General features: G+C 40.9%; 1 protein-coding gene and 1 long non-coding RNA gene across 6 annotated transcripts; one reads left to right on the top strand and one right to left on the bottom strand.

The window, feature by feature from the left end:
* Positions 1–1,062: 1,062 nt before the first annotated feature.
* Positions 1,063–24,220, bottom strand: LOC131221016 (pentatricopeptide repeat-containing protein At2g35130). Of its 5 annotated transcripts, none has more exons than XM_058216084.1 (8): positions 24,051–24,220; positions 19,052–19,251; positions 16,963–17,195; positions 6,333–6,582; positions 5,637–5,782; positions 4,806–5,011; positions 3,951–4,075; positions 1,063–1,769 (listed from the first exon to the last, which is right to left on the bottom strand). In XM_058216084.1, coding segments are annotated over exons 1-8 (1,758 nt in total). In that variant the 5' UTR covers positions 24,053–24,220; the 3' UTR covers positions 1,063–1,173. The 5 variants fall into 5 exon arrangements, with proteins under 5 accessions (XP_058072067.1, XP_058072064.1, XP_058072066.1 ...); XM_058216081.1 differs by having other exon boundaries at positions 1,063–1,778; XM_058216083.1 differs by having other exon boundaries at positions 1,063–1,778; positions 19,052–19,963; positions 24,051–24,183.
* Positions 6,589–7,729, top strand: LOC131221017 (uncharacterized). The gene is made up of 2 exons (XR_009158943.1): positions 6,589–7,353; positions 7,528–7,729. It is a non-coding gene; the product is annotated as an uncharacterized LOC131221017 (long non-coding RNA).
* Positions 24,221–24,429: the final 209 nt, after the last annotated feature.

Consider the following 24,429-nt stretch of genomic DNA (forward strand, 5'->3'; position numbering starts at 1 on the left):
CTCCATTGGCTGTTGAGAGAGGACTGCTAAGGGAAGATGGGCTACAGTAGCTAGCCACAATCACATGGGATGTGTACTGCAGATCAGCCTGCATCGTGTCCCCCATGACCTTAAAACGGTCTTGATCAGATGATCCTAACCATCTGATCAAGAGCCCGACACTTAATGAGTAAGTATGTCACCTTCCACATTGAGTGGCCAAAATCTAGTGATCAGATGAGCAGGTCAGGATGGTTCATGTCAGTAGACCATGGATTTCCTTTGAAAGCAAGGCTGCAACTTGGGTTGGGTCAACCTGAACCCGATTGACCCAACCAGAGTTCATGTCAGATTGTCAAGGTCCTCGGGTTGGGTATGAGTTGGATAACACCAACCTAATTTGGATTCGAATTCGATTCAAGTTGAGCAAATTTGGATCAGGTTGGGTTGGGTTGGGAATAATCACATATATTTGGGTCGGTTTGGTTTTTTTTCTTTTTTCACACACCCGCGCGCCCCACATGGGCACTTGAACACAACCTCAATGTTGAAATGCACTCTGTCTGCCACTGAGCCATGGGTCAAGTTGGGATGAGTTGAGTATAGAGGACTTTGGGTTGGACACCTCAGGTTGGAATTTGAGTCAGGTTGGTTGCGGATTTGGTCTTCTTGATGTCGGGTTGGGCTTGGGTTGACCCTCAACCCAACCCTACATACCCAAGTTGCACCCTTGGAAATAAGCCGCGTCTGCCAATCTCTGCATCCTTCAGTTGAATGAGGACTGTTGCTTCATCACACATCTTAACCATCAATTTAACAGGCCAAAAGCCACATTGCCACATTGAGAACATTTTTGAGTCCAAAAAACAATGATCTAGATGACTAATCAATAGGCCCCACCTGCACAAACTGAAAATCCAAGAAGAATGAGGACTGTTGCTTCATCACACATCTTAACCATCAATTTAACAGGCCAAAAGCCACATTGCCACATTGAGAACATTTTTGAGTCCAAAAAACAATGATCTAGATGACTAATCAATAGGCCCCACCTGCACAAACTGAAAATCCAAGAATACTATCTACAACAACAGGGGAAGAGGATCATATAATTCCTCATGTTGACTATAAAAAAATTTCTACAAAAACAAAGAAATTGAGGAACAATACTAACCAGTGGTATTTTTTTTTACTTCAGCCTGTTAATTCAGCAGAAAAGACAGTCTTTGCTTCTTTATGCATTGTTCTAATTACCGTCGTAACCTGCTCGATCTGATCCTCATTCGAACATGCCGATAGCAGCACTTTAGCAGTTCCACCATCCGGATAACAACCCGCATCGACCATCTCTTCGAATATCTCCAAACATTTTTTGTACTGCTTTTTTCTGGAGTATGCACCAATCCTGGACGTCCATGTCACCACGTCCGGTTCTAGATTTCTGCTGGGGAGCGATCTGAACAGTTCTTCCATTCTGTCCCAGAATCCCGCCCGGCCATATACGTTTATCAAGATGTTGTAGGTGCTGATATCAGCTTCAATTGGGCCATCTTCCATTGTGCTTAAAACCTCTTCCATTTTCTCAAAGTGGCCCATCCGCCCATACATGTTGATCATGCTGTTCAGAACGAATGTGTCCAGTTTAAGCCCTGATTTTTGCATCTGCTTCACGATTTCTTCACATTTTGAAACATTTCTGTTTTTTGAGTAGGCTGACAAGAGTAGCATGTGCGACTTCATTGTCGGAATCAGCCCCTTCCGTTTTTGTTCCTCAAACATGGCCTCAGCATCTGTATAAACTAACAAAAAAGGTGAATATAAGAAATGAAATACATTCCCTTCCATACATCATAATTTAAAAACCAGAAAGCTCTAACAGTACTCAAATGTCCAACTGGGTTGAGTTGGCTCGAAAACTCTATCGAGTTGTTATTTGATGCAACTCGGTATTTAATGATTAAATTAAAGGTGTTTGTAGTAGTACTAAATATTTAAAGGGTTTTGCTGACATCCCCACCTTCATGGGGAGGTTAGCAACATCTCAAAAGAATTTAATTGACAGATGGGACGACATACCGTGGATTTGAACTATACATTCATTCATAAAACTAGGAGCAAGCCAAGGTGCAAAAACAACACTGATCATATGATCCTAAACATCCAGTCAACAGCATGGGAAATGGAAGTTCAAGGTAGAGCAGAGAAACAAAAATAGGTCAAATCATCATCTCGAACCATCTATCTTGTAGATCTCACTTTGTCTTGTTTATGATTCCAAAGTAGAACTTTGGTTGGAAGATTCTAACCATGTAATCTATGGCTCATTAAAATAATAATAATAAATTTTTTTTAAAAAAAAAAAACGGCTGTTACAAATTGGCCTCACTCATAGTGTTTGGATCATCTAATCGATGTTATTCTTGAACCATGGTTTGCTCCCAATGGTACTAATGAATGAACCCTCCCGATTGATGATTCAGAGTCCCGAGTGTCATTCAAACACTTTGGGGATATTGCTAACCTCCCCATGAAGGTGGGGATCACTAGCAAAACCCATATTTAAAAATGTTTATCTAAAATATATCAAGTTGCTAAAACATATAGCTAAACAGCTGGTGATGTGTTTGCTACGGACCTTCACTTCCTTGGCAAAGGTTGTGTGTTTAGAACTCTTTGGACTCTTTTAAATTTTATTTAGAAAAAAAAAAAGAAAAAAAGAGGGTTCCCAAGTGAGTGACTCGGCTCTACTCACTGTGAGTCACGTCGAGTCAACCGAGTCAGCAAGCAGACTCGACAGGTCTTTTCAATTTGGGACCAAGTCAAACACAGAAAAGAGTTCCCATTGACTCGGTGTCCTCAGTTGACTGGATTTGGCCAGGATTTGAGTCGACTCGCCAAGTTATTGAACCATGCCATGCATATCTTTATGATGCACAGACATTCTCAGGGTAAATTTTTAAGATCAAAAGCCTCCCATGTACATAGGGAAAGTGAGGAACTATGCGGTCCTTGAGCCTTAGCAAATGCAAAGTTTTTGTGAGGATCCTCGTTCCATGCATGCGGCCCCATGATGCACTTGATCAGGTAGGCCCACCATGGATGGGGGACACCCCAAAAATCTTCCAAATCGAGTAGATTAACTGCCTTCGCAAAAAATCAATGGTCTAGATCACTACACATTGGCCCCACTTGTATGGACTGAGACCATCACAACATTGTACACATCTTAATATGGCGGACACTATGGGCTTGTTTGGATACCACCAAATAAGTTACTTTTTCTACTTACAGACTTACAGCAGTAGATAAGTAACTTATTTTAGATAAGTTTGGTTTATGATTAGTTATAACTAATTTTTTACTTAAAGTTACTTAATCACTTCAGTTATTTTTTTTTTAGCTTTTCTACTTTTCATAAGTTGCTGAAGAGAAGCATCGGGAAAAACAAAAGAGAGGAGAAGCTGATATGTATGTTGTTTACCAAAAATACTTATTTGCTTAATAAGTAGAAATCAAGATAAGCTACTTGAGGCATAAGTGGCTTATCTTAAGTAACTTAAGATCTAAATGCCACTATAAGGAAGGAAAAATACAAAGTCAACTTGAAATATCTGTGAGGGTTTGTACAATGCTTGACCCGAGATATCTGCAGCACACAAGTTTTCAGTTTGTATGAGTGAGGCCCATTAGTTTGGAGACGTGCCCCACTCTGGATGGACCAAGCAACCAAAATCTGTGAGATGAGAAAACCCTAACCCTTCAATTGGTCGACCACCAAAAAGAGGACTTACATCAACAATCCAGAGGTGAAAATTACAATGTCTAGGATCTCACAATCTAGGAAATTTAGGTGCATGGGGCATCAAAGGTGGACCCAAATCCGTAGGCCCCACTTCTACAAAATGGAAAACTCGAATGTACCAGAGAAGTTTTCAGGTTGATTATTGTAAAATACCTTCAGATTTTATTACCTTCATGAAGACCGGCTCTCCCATACGCGTCGACCATGATGTTATATGAAGCCCTGTCTGGTTCACATCCCATATGCTGCATGAGAGAGAATATCTCAGCAGATCCATTTGGAAAACCTGCACGGCTGTTACGTGCAGAGAATTATAGGACCACAATTTCTACATGGGATAGACTATTAGACACTTTTTCCATCACAGACTAAATGGGAGTGACTCATCTGCTGTACACATGGCATACCCAAACATGAATCCAAAATTAACAATTTGTTGGCGGCCCATTTAATTTGGATTGCTGACCATTTTCTTTCTAACCATCCATTTGATAGTTAAGATCATTGAATTCTATGCTTGATGTACCTGGGTGGACTAGAATTGATGTATGTGTACGCCATGTGTGGAGTAAATCAATCATCACCATTCAAGAAATGATGGAGCCATGGAAAAATAATCACTAGTCTATTCATTTCCTTGTAAAAGTATCAGAGCTTTGCTAGGCCCACACATGTGCAATAAAGCTCTTGTACATGCTACACATGTGACAGTATGGCACGATAGATCCAAGATTCAATCCATCTAAAAAAAAGGCATCCAACCCAAGAATTGATTGATCCATTGGTCAGGTGGGACACAATTTGCAAAAAAAAAAAAGAAAAAAAAAGAGGTACGATTATTGGGGCCCCTATGCTAAGTGGACCAGATAATTTTGGGAAAAAATGTAGAAGATCAGACCAACCTGATGAATGGATTGGATCTCGTACCTATGTCCCATGCTGGCACATGCATAGTGTTTACATGAGCTTTATTTCACATATGTGTGCTTAGCAAAGTTCAAAGTATCATATGGTGAAAGCTCACCTGTAAGCTTCCATGAGAGCATTATAAGCATACACATCAGGCTCGTACCCTGCTTCCTGTAATTCCTCAAAGATTTCCTCAGCTTTCGCACAAAGCCCTCCCCTTGCAAATGCATTGATCAAAGCAGTGTAAGTACAGATATTAGCCTCGCACCTCTCATTCTTCATTTCATTGAATAGCTTCAACGCCATATAAGATTGATTCACCTGCAATGGAGATAGTCAAAAAGGTGAAAAGCAGCACGTTTGACGCAAGGTACTGAACTGTGTCAAGTCATCCACGGCACATGTGGCACACATGCATGAAAATTCATAGCATCAAGATTGTGGGCATGTTGTGGATGGAGCAATGACTCAATTGGATGATCTGCCTGATTGGTGGTTCAAAAGAAAATGATCAGGGGGTCTGAATTCAAATGGTCAAGTATCTTAGATAGTCCAATATGATTTTTGAGCTATGATCCACTCAAAAAGGGGACCATGGTTTTCATTGTCTGAATCAGCATGCACATATACCATGTCCAATGTGGATGAGTTGCCACAGTTTTGTAATGTTGTGAAATCCATATTGGAGCCTTTGCTAAGTCGCTAACATAATAATATTTAAGAACTTCAGTTGGCTGGGATGTAGGAATCAAAACTTGGTTTTACAGTGTGATGTGCCCAGAGCCTGAAATCATTACACTGCTTCCAACTCGATCGAAACCAACAGACATTGTTTCAACACTGAGATCATGGGATGGAGTGCTCATGTGGTGTGTGTGTGTTGGGGGGGGGGGGGGGGGGGGGTTGTGGGTGTGTGTGTAAAATAAAATTAAAGGCAATACCACACCTTCCCATATAAATTGATCAACATTGTATATGTGTCAGCAGATGGCTGGCATTGATCTTTCTTCATCTTCTGAAAAATCTCCACTGCCTTCTGAGTTTTTCCTCCCTTCATTAACCCATCAATGTAAGCATTGTATACAACCACACCTGAGTAAGATTGAGTCTCTTTCTAGATAAATTCATGATTTGATTTGATGAGGCCCATGATATTCTATGTGAAGTAATCGAAATCCTAACCAAAAGGATAGAAATGCTACTATGATACCCATGCTTCATGTATTTCCATAACGTGCAGAACAAAAAATCCACACTGCACAGGCAGCACTTGTGCTCGGTGATCAAGACCATTTATTTTGTGAGGCACGGACCATGGTGGCCATATGATCCCCCAAAAAAAAGAAGTGTGAGCAAGAAAAAGAGGTAGATGTCCACATTCAGCTTGCAAGACTCGCACCAATCAGATGGTCAGAGTCGTTGAATCACTACGATTGTCAATCTATGACCCATCATGTAGTGGCCCACCAGATAAGTGGTCCTAATCACTGGGGACAGCACTTAGGAGAATTTTATATTGTCAGAGCCATAATAGCACTTTGAAGGCCAAATGATCAAGTGCTTCAAACTAAGGACAAGAATTCAATGTGAATCATCAAAAGTCCATGAATTTCATATGATAGTAACAAATAAAGAGACATACTCGGACGAACACCATGTTTTCGCATCTCAGCAAAGATGGCCTCCGCCTTCTGTAGCAACCCAGAAATGCAATAGGCACGCAAGAGAAGTGCGTAAGTATCTTCGGTAGGGACGTAGCGAGTTTCCAAAAGCTTCAAGTAAACCGACTCTGCCTTACTGTGCTGGGACATCTGGCCATAAGCATCTATGAGCAAATTGTAGCAGATGATATCAGGCCGGAAGGAGCTCTTGTACAATATCCACTGACAGACCTGGAGTGATATGTCTAACATGTTACGAGCATTCGGATTTAAGAGTAGAAAACATCATGAAGATATGGATATAGGTAGTAAAGGCATGAATGTCCCCTTGGGAAGGGTGCATTTGTTTATTGGAATGTAATGTAGAAATTCAAGCAAATATTAAGGGTTTGGATGCATTGAGTGACCTGAATTGTGAACATTCAGTCCAATCAAGAGAAGATGACACACATGCACGTGCATGCATGGGTTGGCACACAGATTGTGATGTTTCCTCATATTCATGACAAGGAAGTAATCCTCAAATTGTAGTTATGATCCTGTTAGTTCCCTTTAGCAATTCCAACCCATTTGATTGTGCATCCAAACGCACCCTAGATCAAATTATCAAAATAATGCAGGGGCACTTTCACACCGGGCTCGAGTGGGGTGGCATGTGGGATGCAGGGGCACACTCGGGGTGGGCAGCCCGTGTGAGGCAAGTGGCTCGTGTGAGGCGGGCCCCATCCATGTGAGGCGGGTGGCTCGTGTCAAGTGGAACCCATGTGAAGTGGGGCTCACAAGGGGGGTTCGGCCAAGGTCCTAGCCCATGCGTTGTAGGGCTTGAGCTATGAGATAAAGGGATTGATTCGCCATGATCTATCAGTTCGAGCTTTTAGAGCAAGTGGTTAATTATCCTGCATCAAAGTGGTATCAGAGCGCGAGGTCCCGTGTTTGAGACTCCTCACCTGGTGTAATTAATGCAGGGGCATTTTCCCACCAGGCTCGAGTAGGGTGGCTCATGTGAGGCGGGCCCCATCCATGTGAGGCGGGTGGCTCGTGTGAAACAGAACCCATGTGAAGTGGAGCCCACGAGGGGGGTTTCAGACGAGGTCCTAACCCATGCGATGTGGCACCTGGGCTATGAGATAAAGGGATCAATTCGCCATGATCTATCAGTTCGAGCTTTTAGAGCAGGTGGTTAATTGTCCTACATCACAAAATGGAGGTGGGATGATTTTAATTCACACTGACAATAGATCATCTTGCCCAACGAGGTTTTCTGCCATTACATGCTAGAGACCTTATTTTTTTGCAAATTTCTCTTTCTGGGTAATGGGAAATAGTTAAGTTAAAGTGCAATCTTGGGCATGATTTTGTTGGCATGTGAATGTTGTTTGACGAACATTGTATTGGTGGGCTCCCTGCTATTCTGTGTAGCCAAAAACTTGAGCATGCAATTTCCACTTTTGGTCCGATGTGGTAGATCTGCATGCCTTTGCGGTTAGCAGCTTGCCTAGCCTAGCAATTGGTCCCCAATAACCTCCATTGTTTGCTAACCCTGTGGGTTGGGTGGGGCCGTGCTGGCGTGTGAGTGGTGTTAAAGCTAGTTTCTACCAAGGCCAGTTCCAAGTGTCGGTCAGCCACTTGCTCTAAAAGCTTACATTTTCCATGGAGAATCTCAAGAACAAAGCCTCATACAAGCCTTAGGTTGATGGGTTTCTCTACAACCCTCAAAGAAAATAATCATATAAATATATGAGACCAATTACAAGAATACCCCTTTACAAGAATAACAGCCCAACATAGGCCAGGGACAAAGGGGAAAAAAAGATAAAATAACACAAACATACACATAAGCATACATGAGTTAACACCAAGAGCCCGGGTAAAAGAGGAAGTTTGATATAAAAACTGGTGGGAAGCCAATCTTAAAACTTTTGCACGTCTATCATTTAAAAGCCACCTCCAAATTACTGGAAGAACGTCTAAGATGATGATGACAATGACTGGAAACCAACCCTAATTGCTATTACATGCATTCCAAGTTGGACTTGAAACAGTTCAAATTGCTATTCGGGAGCTATTCCCTCATTCTGAATGAGTGGAGCTGACATCATTTCGACCTTTAGGGCCTGGTTGGATTGAAGGTATACTAGGGGAATCAAGCGAAAGCAAAATACATAAACAAGAGGTATACTGATATGAGCTCTAGGGGAAAGAAACCCTTTGCCGCTGCTTGTTTTGCTAAACAAAAGTCCTAGAAAATGCTTTTCCTTTGCATTTGCAAGTGTTTGGATTGCAATCCTACAAAGGGGAAACCTTTTTCCCTCCAAAATTGTCATTTAAAATATCACATCAGAGGCAAACTCTTTTCTCTCCAGCCGACTTTTTGGCGTGGGGGGGTGGGGGGTGTTGTACCCTCTTGTTTAGGTGGGGAAAGCAATTGCAAACACTCTTCTGCACCATCCATTGCTTACCAAACAGGTGCATGTCTTCTCAATGCAAACTGGTTACATTCCCCAGTTTGCATTCTATCCAAACAGGCCTTTCATGAATTGAGTTATCGCCATTCCATTCAACTGAGCATCTAACACAGCCTAAGTGTGCACTGAACATGGGAGGGAAAAATGAGCCTCTAATTGTTTTTTTTTTTTAAAAAAAAAAAACAGTGTGCTTCTAATCACTCTCATGAGTCACGACATGCTTTCAAGGATGCCAAGAAGTTTTTCAGGTCCACTACTAGCCAGCGAAAAGCTGTACTTTTGGTACAATTACCAAGTGAATAAGAGAGAGCAATGAGTAGCTGTCTAACATATGCATGTAGTTGAGGGGTCAAGCCAGAGAAAAATCAATTAAAAAAATAGCACAAACTAGAATGTAAAGAGAGAGCAATGAGTAGCTGTCTAACATATGCATGTAGTTGAGGGGTCATCCAAGATCCAACACATGCAAAAAACTGATTTCTTTTCCAACACATGCGCTCATCGCTACATAGAGAATGGAGAGTTGCCCTGAAGGCTCACCCAATGAGTTCACAGCCATTGGATGCAACCATCATCATCATCTAAGCCTTTTCCAATTAATTGGGGCCAACTACATGAATCCTGCTCTGCCAACATTGGATGCAACCCATTAAGGCCACTTAGTGATGACCTTCTAGAGCACTTATTATGATGGGTTAACCTCCTTAAAAATCAAATACCCTTTTTTGAGTAAGAATAAGCAAACTCCCCAATTATATGTGAGCATTGACATACAAATGATATTCAATGTTCTAGCATCAAGGTTTCAATCCTCATAGGCACATTGAAATTGTGAGTTATGTTCAAACACCGGTCTAAAGAGCAATTCACTTTGGGCTATGACACCCAGATAGCTCAAAATATGTAACATATTCATATTGTATCATGTCCAATACATCAAATTCATGTGTAAAATGCACACAGAATCCAAATCCATGCTGCATCCAATGGAGGTAAACCACTTGAGCTGTTAGACAGGCCACATGCCTTGCCTTGTATAGCCGATTCCATAGATAGACGATGTATAAAGAGAAGATTTTGTATTTATCATTTTACCTTGTATAGTCGTTTTAGAACTCTATATATAAAACCCTTCAGGGTTGTCTCAAATACACAGAAAAGCAAAGGAGAATCATTTTCCTCAAAGCCTTCATTGTTTTTGCTTTGTTTACATGGTGTCAGAGCAATACCGATCCTAATCCAGCATCTTCTTCATCACCAGCACCACCGTCTGTCAGATCCGACACTCCCCTGTCAGATCCGGCCCTCACGAAGCTCGTCCAATCGTCCCAAGCTCTGTCCGCACTAAGCTCTATCCGATCGTCCCCTGTGCACTAAGCTCATCCGATCGTCCCAGGCCTGTCCGCACACCCCTGCTACACGTCCCCTGCGCACGACCCTGTGCAAGCACCTGCTACGCGTCCCTGCGTACGCACCTGCGCACGCATATCCCTGCTGCATCATCTCCTGCTACATCCGATCCCTACTCCTTCTTCTTCTCCTGCTGCATCTGCATCCAATCCCTGCTACATCTACTCTCTACAGCATCTCCTGCTACACCTACTGTTGCACGTCCTGATCTGTTGGTATGTTGCTCTTTTGCTGGTTGTTGTTCTGATTTGTGGCTGCAATGTACTTTCTTCCTTAGCATCGTTTTTATCTCGTCCTATCTATGGATAAAGACTCTCGTATAGAGGCCCCACGATGTAGTTTCGATGCCACTAACTACAATCTATGGGTCATCCACTTTCAAAGTTTTCTCAAGGGTCGAGGTTTGTGGGGACTAATTGATGGATCTGTTACTATCCCCGCTTCCACCGATGCCGACAAAATGGCTGATTGGGAAATGAAAAATGGATGGATTATTACCTGGATTCTTGATTCGGTTGATCAATCAATAGCTGTAGGCCTCACGCCACATCGCACTGCTAAGGCTATGTAGGATCATCTCCAGACAATATATCAACAGAGTAATGCGGCTTGGTTATACCGCCTGGAACAAGATCTAGTTCACCTTACTCAGGGTGACAAAAGTATTCAAACTTTCTACTCTACAATGGTTACAATTTGGACAGAGATGGCTATGATGGATCCAGAATTCCCAAATGACTTTAAAATATTCCACGCAATGCACGAGAGTGCGCAAGTTAGACATTTTCTTATGAAACTGCGTCTGGAATTTAAGCATTGCAGGGCTGTTCTTCTGAACCGTAGCCCAACTCCTTTAATGAATTCGGTTATTAATGATTTATTAGTCGAGGAACAACGACTACAGGTCCTCTCTCAGGGGATATCTCATGGACCATCTGACCTGGCACTTACTGTATCCACCTCTGCACCAAACCATGGTTCCATTACTTTAACTTGTCGCGGTTGTAACAAAATAGGACATGTCGTTGCTTAGTGCAAAGATTGGTGCGCGTATTATCGAAGGACTGGTCATGGTATTCAGGACTGTTGTTCACGTGCCTATGCATCCTCATTCTGCCGTGGACATGGTGGTCGAGGTCGTGGCCGTGGTCGTGCTCTTTCTGCTACTTTTGCGACTACTTCTTCTGAGCCTTCTGTTAGTGATACTGCATCCACTAGTTCTGTTAAAGGTCTTTCCTCACCTTTGACTCCTGCGATGCTCCAGCAGATCGTGCAGGCCCTTTCTGCGGCCGGTATGTCAGGTATCACCTCATCTTCTCCATGGTTCTTCGATTCCGATGTTTTAAATCATATGACTGGTGATGTATCACATCTCCGCAATACTCGTCCCTACATTAGCAATCAAGCTATTTCTACTGCAGATGGCACTAAACTACCCATACAGTCCGTTGGTTCCTTAACCTTCTCTCCTTTTAACCATCGCCAGTTTACCCTTCGTGATGTGTTTCATAACCCTAAACTCCCCTCAAATTTAATTTCTGTTGGTCAACTTACATCTAATAACTGCTTGGTCATCTTTCTTCCAAATTGTTGTTTTGTGCAGGATCTGGCAACGGGGAAGGCACTTGGGAAGGGTACGCGGCATGGATGTTTGTACGTGCTAGACTTTCACCCATCCGTTACTCCAGCTCGTTGTTTCTTCTCTCCCTCTTCCTCGGATATTTGTTCGGCAAATAAAATGTGGAAACTCTGGCACTTTCGCCTGGGTCATCCACATTCTGATCGTTTGATTCAGCTCTTTTCTTCTGGCATGTTAGGAAATATTTATCTTAATAAAAGTGATTTCGATTATTCTTGTTCTTCCTGTTGCCTTTCAAAAAGTAAGTGTATTCCCTTTCCTCTAAGTACTACAAATTCATCATCTATGTTTGAACCAGTGCATACAGATGTCTGGGGTCCTTCCTCAATAATGTCTCTCTCTGGACTACGATATTATGTTATATTCATTGATGATTTCACCTGTTACACCTAGATTTATTTTTTGCACTCTAAGTCACAAGCGTTTGAAAAATTCAAAATATTTCATTCTATGGTGGACACTCAACTTCGAGTAAAAATTCAAACTATCCGCTCTGACTTAGGGGGGAGAGTATCTCTCCACAAATTTTCGTACATATCTTCAAGGTCATGGGATTACTCATCAGACCACATGTTTGGATACTCCACAACAGAATAGGGTGGCTGAACGAAAAATTCGTCATATTGTTAAAACTGTCAATACTTTAATGACAGCTATGAGTATTCCTCGTTCCTTCTGGGCGGAAGCTATGATACATTCAGTCTACTTGATTAATCGGTTGCCAACCACAGTCCTGAATAGTAAATCTCTCTACTTTGTTCTCACCGGTTCTCTTCCTACATATTCACATTTCGTGTTTTTGGTTGTGTATGTTATGTTCATCTGGCATCACGTGAACGTAACAAACTTTCTCCAAAATCAATAAAATATATGTACTTGGGATTTGAAGAAACTTAGAAGGCTTTTCGTTGCTATGACCCGGTCTCTCGTCGTGTACGAGTATTGCGACATGTTGTTTTTCTTGAGCATATTGTCTTCCATTTATCTGTTTCTCCTTCGCCCACACCAGTCTCTCCTGGTCTTACTATTTTTCCTGACATTCCGGTTACGTCGAGTATACCTCCTTGTCCATTACAGGTTTATTCCCGACGACCACATACAGATCCATCACCTACTACTCTCCCTACTGTACCTATAACCGATCCAGATCCTATCTTGGTACGTCATTCCACTCGTGAACATCGACAGCCTGATCGCTTGATATACTCTATGTTTGCCATGCATATTACCCTACTGTATCTATTCCTACTTCATACCATCAGGCAGTCAGTCATGATTGTTGAAAGAAGGCTATGACAGAAGAACTTGCAGTATTGGATGATAACATACGTGGGACATTGTTACTCAACCTCCTGACCACTAATTGATTGGCAGTAAATGGATTTATTCTGTGAGGCTCAAGTCTGACGGATCATTGGATCGATACAAAGCTCGGCTTGTCGATTAGGGATACAAACAGGAACATGGAATTGATTATGATGAGACCTTCGCTTCTGTGGCTAAGATGAAAACTATTCGCACTCTTCTGGCAGTATCATCAATTCGCTCTTGGCCGCTCACTCAGATGGACGTGAAAAATGCTTTTCTTCATGGAGACCTCCAAGAAACAGTATATTTGAAACCTCCTCCTGGATCTATCCCTACCAATAAAGTCTGTTGCATGATCCATCCTTATTCGTACGCACCTCTGAGTATAGAATTGTCATTGTTCTCGTTTATATTGATGACCTACTTCTAACTGGTAGCGATGATACTGGCATCTCGGCATTAAAAGAAGTTCTAAAGTCATCCTTCAAGATAAAGGACCTGGGTCATCTAACATACTTTTTTGGACTTAAATTTTCGCATTTTATACATGGAATCCTAGTCAGCCAGCATAAATATACCAAGGATCTTCTCGTCTTGGCTTCCTTAATGGATCAAAAGACAGTTCAGACTCCTTGGAACTTAACGTTCAATATGGTCATGACGATAGTGAACTCCTTGCAGATCCCACTTTATACCGCCGTTTAGTTGGGAGTCTAGTTTAATTAACAATGACTCGTCCTGATATTGTCTACGCGGTCCAAGTTGTCAGCCAATTTGTTTCTGCTCCTCAAACTCTTCATATGACTGTAGTATTGCGCATCTTACGGTACCTACGTGGAACACTGGATCAATCTTTGTTCTTCTCCTCCACGGCCTTATCTTCGTGCTTATTCAGATGCTGACTAGGCCGATTGTACTCTCACCCGCAGATCTACCACTAGCTACTATGTTTTTCTTGGCACTTCTCTCATCTCTTGGAAGTGTAAGAAGCAGGCCACTATTTCCAAACCAAGCACGGAAGCGGAGTATAGAGCAATGTCAACAGCTTGTAGTGAGATTATCTGGTTACGTGGACTTCTTTCTAACTTGGGCGTTCATATACAAGATCCTACTCCACTCCATGTAGATAATCTGAGTGTCATTCAGATTGTCTCTAATCCGGTTTTCCATGAACGGACAAAGCATATTGAAGTTGATTGTCACTTCATCCGCGAGAAGTTTCAGTTTTGGCTCATTTCGCTACCACACGTCGCTTCCCATGATCAAATTGCCGACATTCTCACGAAGTCCCTCACTTCTGCACGACACTCATTTCTAGTTAGCAAACTATTACTTGTCAATGATCCGCATTAGTTTGAGGGGGGATGTTAGACAGGCCACATTCCTTGCCTTGTATAGCCGATTCTATAGATAGACGATGTATAAATAGAAGATTTTGTATTTATCATTTTACCTTATATAGTCGTTGTAGAACTCTATATATTCAACCCTTCAGGGTTGTCTCAAATACACAGAAAAGCAAAAGAGAATCATTTTCCTCAAAGCCTTCATTGTTTTTGCTTTGTTTACAGAGCATGCCTTGGGGACAATACCTAACAATCTATGTAAGGACAGACAAATGGGTTGGAAAAACATCTTCCAAGTTCTTTCTCTTCCCCTAAGCAATCACGAAGTGTTTTTCTTAACACTAGTCTATGTTGCCACTTCTAAGCATTTATATGTTCGGAATTTTTAGAAGGGGTATAGACCAGATTTCCTAGGGATTTCTTATTTACACCATTGCACTGTTTCGACGAGCTAACTAGCTTATCTATTTCATTAGACTTTATGAAGAAAAATGATTTGAAATACAGATCAAATTCGCATTTATAGTCAATATGAAGCCTGTTATTTAAAGAAGTTTGTTTCTTAAAGGTAATTGATGTTTTATCATGAGTAAAAGAAATCATACTTTTGTAGGAAGAACTAAATAAAGGTTTCTCAACTGAGATTTGGTATTTTCTAAACATGTTTCTTTCTTAATGTTTGCGGCCATTTTTGTTTGAGGAGAAACTAAGAACAGATAAGGCAGCAGCTGGCTTGTAAAGGGTTTGGATAGATAATGGAATTATATATGACCAATTTAAAATCCTTGGGCCTAGTTGGAAATGATTTTCAATGCTCTATACAGCCTCTGAAAATATAAATTTGAGAAGAAAAAGAGAACTTCTCTTCTGTTTTTCAAAAGAAGGGTCTAATTTTTTATAGAACATTAAGGGTGTGTTTGGTTGCACCAAATTTCATGATGTACCATGAAAATTTTAACCAAATTAAACTGATTAATCATGAAATTTGATGATATTTGGAGCAAACAAACACACCCTAATCCAAAATGACATACCCTTAGCTGTTTGCATAAACAACTGTAGAACTTTGCACAGGCCGTGGTAATCGAGTAAACAGAAAGAACTGCAAACTAAGTCGATAGAAAATTCAACTGTAATGTAAGACCATGCATTTCAACCACAAAATTCTAACACCTATAGAGAATTAGTAAATCAGAATTCCAAACCATAAGCCAAAACTCCATTTAAGAAAAGCTCACTGGAAGAATATCCACCCATGCTGATGCCACATGCATTGAAGATTGCTGTAAACAATCTATTCATGGCCTTCCAATATTGAGGCTAGAGTCTATTTCATTGGTTGCTCGTCCTATTTATTTGAATGATTGTTACAGAATGCCACGACATAATCTTAAGTAGGAGACATGAACTTTCTGAAAGTTAAGGATCAGCTAATCTCAGCAGGGCCCACCAGATGGACAGCTCAGGTTTCGATACAAACATATATGGCAATATTGAGGCTAGCTATCCATTTCCATATGCATTATAACAAGGCTCCTCTGTGGACCACTACATGTGCAAACATGTACGAGAATCTAAGCCATCGATTAGGTGGTTCCGCCTTGCATGCACTAGTTCGAACCAGAAGCGTCCACTCATCAGGTGCAAGTTTACAAAACAAATGGATAGCTTACACTGTTATCCACCGAATAAGAGGACCAGCTAATCTCAGCAGGGCCCACCAGATGGACAGCTCAGGTTTCGACATACACATGTGGCAGAGGCAGATGGAGGGGAGTGATAAACCCATGTGAAACTAAGATGTAGGGCTGCCAATGGGTAGCCAATGGACCCAACCCGATTTTAATGGGTCTAGGTCCAATTTTTTTGACCCATCCAGTAAAAGGGTCAGGTTCAAATCTCAGATTTTGGAAACAGGTTAAATTCGGGGTCTGTCGGGTATGGGTCTGGTCCATCAACTAGGACCCAGTTAAAATCAGGTCGGACCAGGTCTAGTTAATTTAATGGTGAGACACACACACACACTGTTTATTCTAGCCATGGAATAAGGTTTTCCAAGCCAGTTTTCCAAGCCACGGGCACATAAGGGATCCTGTTACACACCAAGCATGTGACAAAGCGGCACATGCATTTGAGATCTAAAGTCATCCATCAAGCAGGATGGGCCATGCAAAAGCTCTTTTTTGGCCCAAACCAACTAGAAAACTAAATCTCAAGACCTAATGGGTACCAACAGGTACCCTCGATCCAGGTCTTCAAGAATGAGACTTGGACCGGAAAGGACCCAGACCTGGTAAGACCCAAAGCCGGTAAGCCTGGGTATGGGTACTCTAGGACCCAGCCCATTGACAGCCCTACTACGACAGCAGAGCATTTCAGCACTAAAAATGAGAAATCCATGACAAAAAAAAATTAAAAAATAGAAGTTGCAAATTCTTCTTACGGACACAATTGGATCCCATTGTTTGTTGAGACGAAGTTGAACGGCTACATTGATGAGGTCATCCCAGATACTGTGAGTGGGTGAAAGAGTGTCAAGCGAATGCCAGATCTTGTTCACATCCCTTTCCTTCTGCAAATATTTCAAAAGTTCCTGAGCCATAGGGCTCATTACAGGAAAGATGCCGTCGACGAATCCAGAGCCATACTTCCATCCCCGTCCCCTTAAAGAACCGCCTATTGCATACATGATGAATAAAACAATTATCAACAAGCTGCTTCAGCAGGTTGGTAATAGACCATTACCTTAACAACCACAACAAAAACACACTGTCAGAAATTATATGAACATCAAATACATGCATCATCATCAAGACTGATTTTGGAGAAGAGGGAGTGGATCGGTGATCCAAACCGTTGGTCTGATGGGTCCCACCACTGAAAGGGGATTCCCACAAAACTAACTACTTGAAGAGTGAAACATGACTATTCATGACCTTAAACAGATGGTTAGGAAGAAAATACATCAATGGTCCACACTCAACCAAAAAAAAAGTAAGTATCAAATATCAGATGGTTAAGTGCGCCCTATCTAGGGGACTTTGCAGTTATCCCCCAGCTGCATTAGTCTCCATCACACCAACGGTCTGGATCACTGATCCAAACTCAACGCTTGATGATATTTTGAATATCCTTGCTTGAGATTCACCTAACAACAAGAAGGGAGCTACATTTGCAAACATCTCATTGATTGGTACACCCTGATGCAGGATAATTAACCAATTGCTCTAAAAGCTTGAACTGTTAGAGTATGGCGAATTAATCCATTTATCTCATAGCCCAGGCGCCACATCTCATGGGATTAGGACCTTGGCCGAACCCCCTTCGTGGGCCCCAAATCGCATGGGTCACCCACCCCGAGTGTGCCCCTGCATCCCACAGGGGACCCCACTCGAGCCCAATATGAAAATGCCCCTGCATTAATCACCCCCGGTGAGGAGTCTCGAACACGAGACCTCCCGCTCTGATACCAGTTTGATGCAAGACAATTAACCAGTTGCTCTAAAAGCTCGAACTATTATAGTACGGCGAATTAATCCATTTATCTCATAGCCCAGGCCCCACATCTCATGGGATTAGGGCCTCGGCCGAACCCCCTTCATGGGCCCCAAATCACATGGGCAGCCCACCCAGAGTGTGTCCCCGCATCCCACGGGCTACCCCACCCGAGCCTAGTGTGAAATGCGCATTAATCACCCCTGGTAAGGAGTCTCGAATACAAGACCTCCCCCGTGGACCCCAAATCGCATGGGTCACCCACCCTGAGTGTGCCCCTGCATCCCACAACCGACCCCATTCGAGCCCAGTGTGAAAATGCCCCTGCATTACACCCATTCTTTCTACTCTTAGCAATATAATAGTACAAAACTCATACTATAGTAATCACAGAAGTAGAAACAAAAAAGCATATTCACATAACCATGTTAACCAGCATGAGAACAAACATACAAAAGAGGAGCTATATTCAGCTATGAATTCTTTGTACCTTATGACAGTGTGGATTCCTACGTGGCGGGTCCAAGCAGGCCCACCTATGATCAACAAAGACCATTAGAGAGGAGGAATCCGCCGTAGATTGCATGAGACTGAAAAATAACCAGGATTGGATCACCACAACCACCTAAATCAGGGCATGCAAAATGGATCTTAAGATTAACAATGGTCTTACCATCCATTTTCAGGCCTTTAATTGAATAGTTGTGGTTACCCAATCAGGATTGGGACCATATGCAATCCATGGTTAGGGCCTCCTACAATGATCATGAACAGGCCCACTTGGGACCCACATACAAATTCACACCTTAATAAGATTTATTTTATTTTTTATTTTAAAAAAAAAAAAGAACATGTACTGTATAATACCGCTAAAAAAGAGTATTCCCTAAATAATCTACTTCCACCCAAAATATTAGGTCAGAAACGCAATGTACAGTGCCATCGATGCTAGAAATAACATGAGATTGAACAATAGAACTTTTCAATAGAGAAAAAAAAATCCATTGGCATGATGGAACATGTGAACAACGTATTACCCTTTTTCCTAGATAGCTTTTTGGGATCAATGCTTCTCAATCTTCCACGTTTGTCAATGAAAATTTTCTCACGGTTGTTCTTCTCAAAAGTCCCATGAGAATTTTTGGCTCTCATGCTCAAACAATTCTCACAACCAGAAAGAGCAAATCTGCATCTTGATTCCACAAAGGGATAATGTAAGGCGGATTCAACCATCAACCTACAAATATCCAATCAAGTTAATATCAATAATTGTTTTCCATCCAAATCATCATCATTATCACCATCACCTTAGCTGTATTCCTAGAAATTTGAAGTTAGCTTTTAAATGGTAGATTAGCAAAAGTTCAATAATCGGCTACCACCAGACAACAACCTTTCCTCATTTGCCGGGCTCTTGGAACCAATGATGGCAGAGGATCTCATGATCCCAAGACCAAGCGTTAAACATAGATACATAGATACATAGATCCATACATATATACATGGGTGTATAGAATATATGTATATCCTGGCAGTTATGGCAGTTATCAACCAATATTTTTGGAAAAAATAACAAATATTTATGAAATATCATTGATGATGATGATGATACATGTAATACCATATTGATTTGTGCAGTAATAATTTCTGAAATATGAGTTCATTAAAATATTTATGTTCTATTGCATGACTCGGCGTTTGCAAAGGTAACATGAACAAATGTAGCGTACTTCACATATTTCTGTCAAATTCATCATTAGTGTATGATATTGTAACTCGATGAATTATAAAGAAACTGAGCAAATGAATAGTTTATTTAGGCGCTGAATTCTTCCCGTATAAGGCCCGTGATTTTCTGATCAGGAGTGCAGATCTAATGTACCCCAGATGGAGGATGCCACCCAGTCTCCCAGATTGGATGGACTTAACCTTTGATCGGAGGACTATGCCTACAGGTAGGTGGTTGAGGAAAATAAATAAATAAAGCAACAGCCCACAATCAATGGAAAATAGGTGCAAGATGAATGAGACATAGGAGAATATCAGCACATCCTGCATTCAAGGTGGCACCGATCAAATCAATTGTCTAGATTGCCAAACCACAGACCTCTGATATTGCAGTTATACAAGATGATCAACGAATTTCAATAGCTAGCATTAGAAAATGGTTTTCATCAGTCGCTCGTCGTGGATCACTAGCAAAACTAGAAGCTTACTAGAATCAGCGTTTGCTGTGAGTTTAACTCCCAACCATAATATTCAAGAGGGATTATAAATGCTAAGCTGGAGAGCTTGGTTTTCAGCTTGTACAAGCAAGGCCCATGGTTCAGCTATCCAAACCATTGATGTGATAGGGCCCATTGTGGGTGCACTGAAGACGAACCAAATTGGAATATCCTAGCCATGGGAATCTGGAATTTTCTGGTTGAATGGGGATTGTTGCTGTATTTTCTTTCTTAGTGGCCTATCCTCTGGCTGCCAATTGACAGACAGGCTAGAATTCTCTCATCTGGGAGTTTTTTGGCGCATGGAACATCCACAGTACAGATAAACTATGAACGATTTTGATCATTGAACCATGGGCCCCACTTTTTCAAACTGAAAAGCCAAGCGTACTGTAGATAAATTCTATACTACAATTTTGAAAAAAAAAATCCACTTCAAATACGATAAATTCTACAAGTTCGATGGAAACACTGCATCCTAAGCCAAATTAATGGGAGGTGATGCTTGGCCCGAAATAATGGTGTGTTAGCTAGTTCCATCATTCTGTTAAAGTGGGGCCCATCTTCTAGTGGTCAATATTGTTCCTCAAATGGGACCCACTTACATCAAATCAGCATAACATAAAATCCGGCACAAATGCACGATAGCAGAAGAAAAGAAAATTACTGGGCTGAATGATTAGGCACGTGCTTGGTAAAGGAATTACATGATCCTTGATCTAAGGATGTGTATTGTGTATAGTATCCTAAAGTCCTTCATTTGTAAATGCAGAGCCCGTGGTTTACTCATCTAGACAAATGATCTAATGGGCCATAGAGTGGATGGCCCATGACCCAAAAATTTTGCCGATGTGGCAATCCTAACCATCGAACTTTGTGCTGCAGATATTCAGCTAAAAAAAGGATTAAACTGATAGTCCACATAAAACTGAAAGAAGGACAAAGATCAGACAGCTAGGATATTCCAATCTAGGAATTTTAGAGGCATTTTCTATCCACATTGGGGACAACTATATACATGGTCCACTCCTCTGAAACTGCCCGCACTTCTACAAATTGAGAAGTAGAAGGTATTATGCATATCATTGAGCTGAGACCAATGTGATTCCTTATCTCCAGTGTTCGAAATATCGGTATCGCATTACATATCGCACCCTTGGGATACAGATACGTATTGGTTATAACACGGGATATATCGTTTGTATCGGTTAATTGATCACACTTTTTGGGAAACATGGGAAAACATTAGGAAAATGGTTGAATTTTAAATGAAAACTTCAGGAATTGTTTAAAAAAAAAACCTTAATACACACTTTTAGATCATAACATCTCAAAAAAGAAGTGTACATTATAGGTTTCTTTTGTATACAGTCTTAAGTTGTGCGTTGTCTAACTAATGCAACTATATTCAAATTGAATACGTAGCATTTAGAGTGTATGTGATTATCATTTCATCAAACATTCCTAAATACTTCAAAATTAGTCTCAATTGACAACTGGTTGAAGGGAAATTTTGAAAAAATAAAATAAAATTTAATAATTTTTAATTAAAAATGATTTTTATGTTTCACAAATTAACGAGGACTTAAAAAATTAGTAGATCAACCATCATACATGCTTGATTTCATGTTTGGAGTGCAACATTGCAAGCAATTTGGGAGAAATTGGGGAAATTTTGAATTTTCTCTATTTTTTCCCAAATCAAACCACCTACACTCCAATTTCGAATTTAGAGTGTATGTGATGATCATTTCATTAAATACTCCTAAATACTTCACAATTAGTCTCAATTGACAACTATTTGAAGGAATTTAAAAAAACAAAAAAACAAAAAAACATGGAGAACATGAAGAACCAATGGATATTGAAATCAAAGCTCCAACTCCATGATTTTTCATTGAAAACATGAAGAACCAATGGATTTGTAACCATTTGACACTTATTTAACATAACTTTAACAAAAATAAAAATAAAAAGATCGAAAATTAAAAATACTCATCGGATCGAACATGTGGGATATGTCGGCACTACTTGTGCATTTCATATCGCACGGGTGGGATACAAGATATATCGTGGGATATATCGGCCGATATCGTTGATATTTAAAACAATACTTAGCTTAATGAAAGAGAAAGATAACAATTAAAAACTAAAATAAAAATAGAAATGCATATCTTGTGTGGAGGGATCTACAGATGAGGAACTATAGGATATTCACACCTAAGGATATGCAAGTAATCAAGTTTGAATTTCTCCAAGTGGGCCCATGTTTCAATGATCCAGACCATCGTTCACCGATCCAGACCATTGGCACGTTGTTCCACGATCATGATCCAAAAATCTCCTCAATACGACCATCGGCCACTTGTGCCAAACTATGCGTGTCCTCAATTCAAGAATCACATCAGTTCCTATCTCCAAAATCCAATTCAAGCATTGAGTTTTTAAGAGTGGATTCCACAGGTTGGTGATCCAAACCATTTCTATAACAGGCCACACCCACACATAGGGGATTCCTCATGAATTCTACTGATGGAACAACCTAACCATTGATTGGTGACCTATAAATAGATGGTTGAGAAGAAAATTCATCAACGGTCCACATTCAACAGGGAGGAAAAGACCATAGATTAATTAGATACTAGGATCATCCGATCTGGGAGGCTTTTTGGGGTATTCTCTATCTACATTGGGTCGAAGCAGATCCACAATCTGCATCACCAATTCATGGACCCCACTTGTACAAACTGGAAAAACTGAGTCTATTGTGCATATCCTCAGCTTTTGAGGATTCTATAATTCCCCTCAGCAAACATACTTCAAATAGAAGAAATGCATTAGTTTTTATGATAACAGACTACCTAAATCGAATCGATGTACTCAAAACAGAGGAATTACGGGATCCATGACCTTAAGCTTTGCACGATGCGCATGGATTTTCAGTTCTATTAAGTGGGATCCATCGTTCGGTAATCCATATCACCATCACGGATGGACCATGCCCAAATAATCTCCATGATAGTACAATTGTAGCTTTTTTATTTGTGGCCCACAAATAGATGGTTAAGGAGAGAACTAAAGTTACTGTCAACATTCGGCGGGGGGAAAACTAAATATAGCATCTAGAATCTTCCAGTCTATGAGATTTACTGAGAGCAGTTGATCCCTGGTGGGACACAACACATCAATGGTATGGATTACTGAATCATCTGCCCTGCCTCATTTCCTACAATTCCTCCAAATCCAATAAATTCCTGTACTTTTGATGATAACCCACTTCCTAAATCCAATCAATCTACCATGCGAACCGACAAATTTTATAGAGAGATTGAGAGGCTAGACTCTTATGATAGTTTACCGCCGTTTTAAAAATGGTAATTTCCTGGCAATCCAGACCGTGCAAATCGATTAACCAATTGGCCATGCATCACAAACCAAAAATTACAGTTAGAAGATGATACGAACCTTGTGATTTTGGACCACTCGCTATTTTACTTTCAACCATCCATTTGATAGCCTTGAATTAGATGGTTAGAAATGATGGGTCAGTGTGAGTTTGGAGGTATGGCCCATCCACAATGTGCATTACAATTTGGATGGTGTGGATAGCCACACATAAGTATGTGTGAAGAGGATGAGTCACCAACATTTTGAAAAATGGTGGTGAGATGGATAGTATTGTAGCCATAGAAGTAGTTGAAGAAACAGCATGGATGCACAGAGAGAGGGATTTACATATTCAGTTGGAGAGAGAGCGAGAGAGAGAGAGAGAGAGAGAGAGAGAGAGAGAGAGAGAGAGAGAGAGACTTACATATTCAGTTGGAGAAGGAATGGAAGAGCAGATGAGGATTTTGAGATTGTGAGGAATGTGGAGAAATGAAAGTATCTTTTTCCATATCTTCTTGAGATTTTAGATTTTTTAGAGAGTGGATGGCGGATACAGCACGACTGCAAATAGGAAACAGACAAACCCGTTTTTTGTTTTTTGTTTTTTTTGTTGTTTGATTTGCAGGGGAACCTTCCCATGCACCTAATTGCATTTTGGATACGTACGTATGGCTTGAATCCACCTACCTATATGGCCCACCTAATAGGTATTTTAAGTGGATGGATCGCTAATTGTGGGGCCCACCGTGATATATATGCCTTATTTCCTGGCCCTTCATCCGTTTTGACAGATCATAGTAAGG

Source organism: Magnolia sinica, chromosome 12 (assembly GCF_029962835.1).
Source record: "Magnolia sinica isolate HGM2019 chromosome 12, MsV1, whole genome shotgun sequence".
In the NCBI taxonomy this organism is placed as follows: Eukaryota; Viridiplantae; Streptophyta; class Magnoliopsida; order Magnoliales; family Magnoliaceae; genus Magnolia; species Magnolia sinica.

Coding starts and splice junctions, on each gene's coding strand:
- LOC131221016 (XM_058216081.1), bottom strand. Junction 17,196..19,051: donor AAAGCTATCTAGGAAAAAGG/GTAATACGTTGT, acceptor TGTATGCAATAG/GCGGTTCTTTAAGGGGACGG. Junction 4,076..4,805: donor GCTCTCATGGAAGCTTACAG/GTGAGCTTTCAC, acceptor TGCACGTAACAG/CCGTGCAGGTTTTCCAAATG.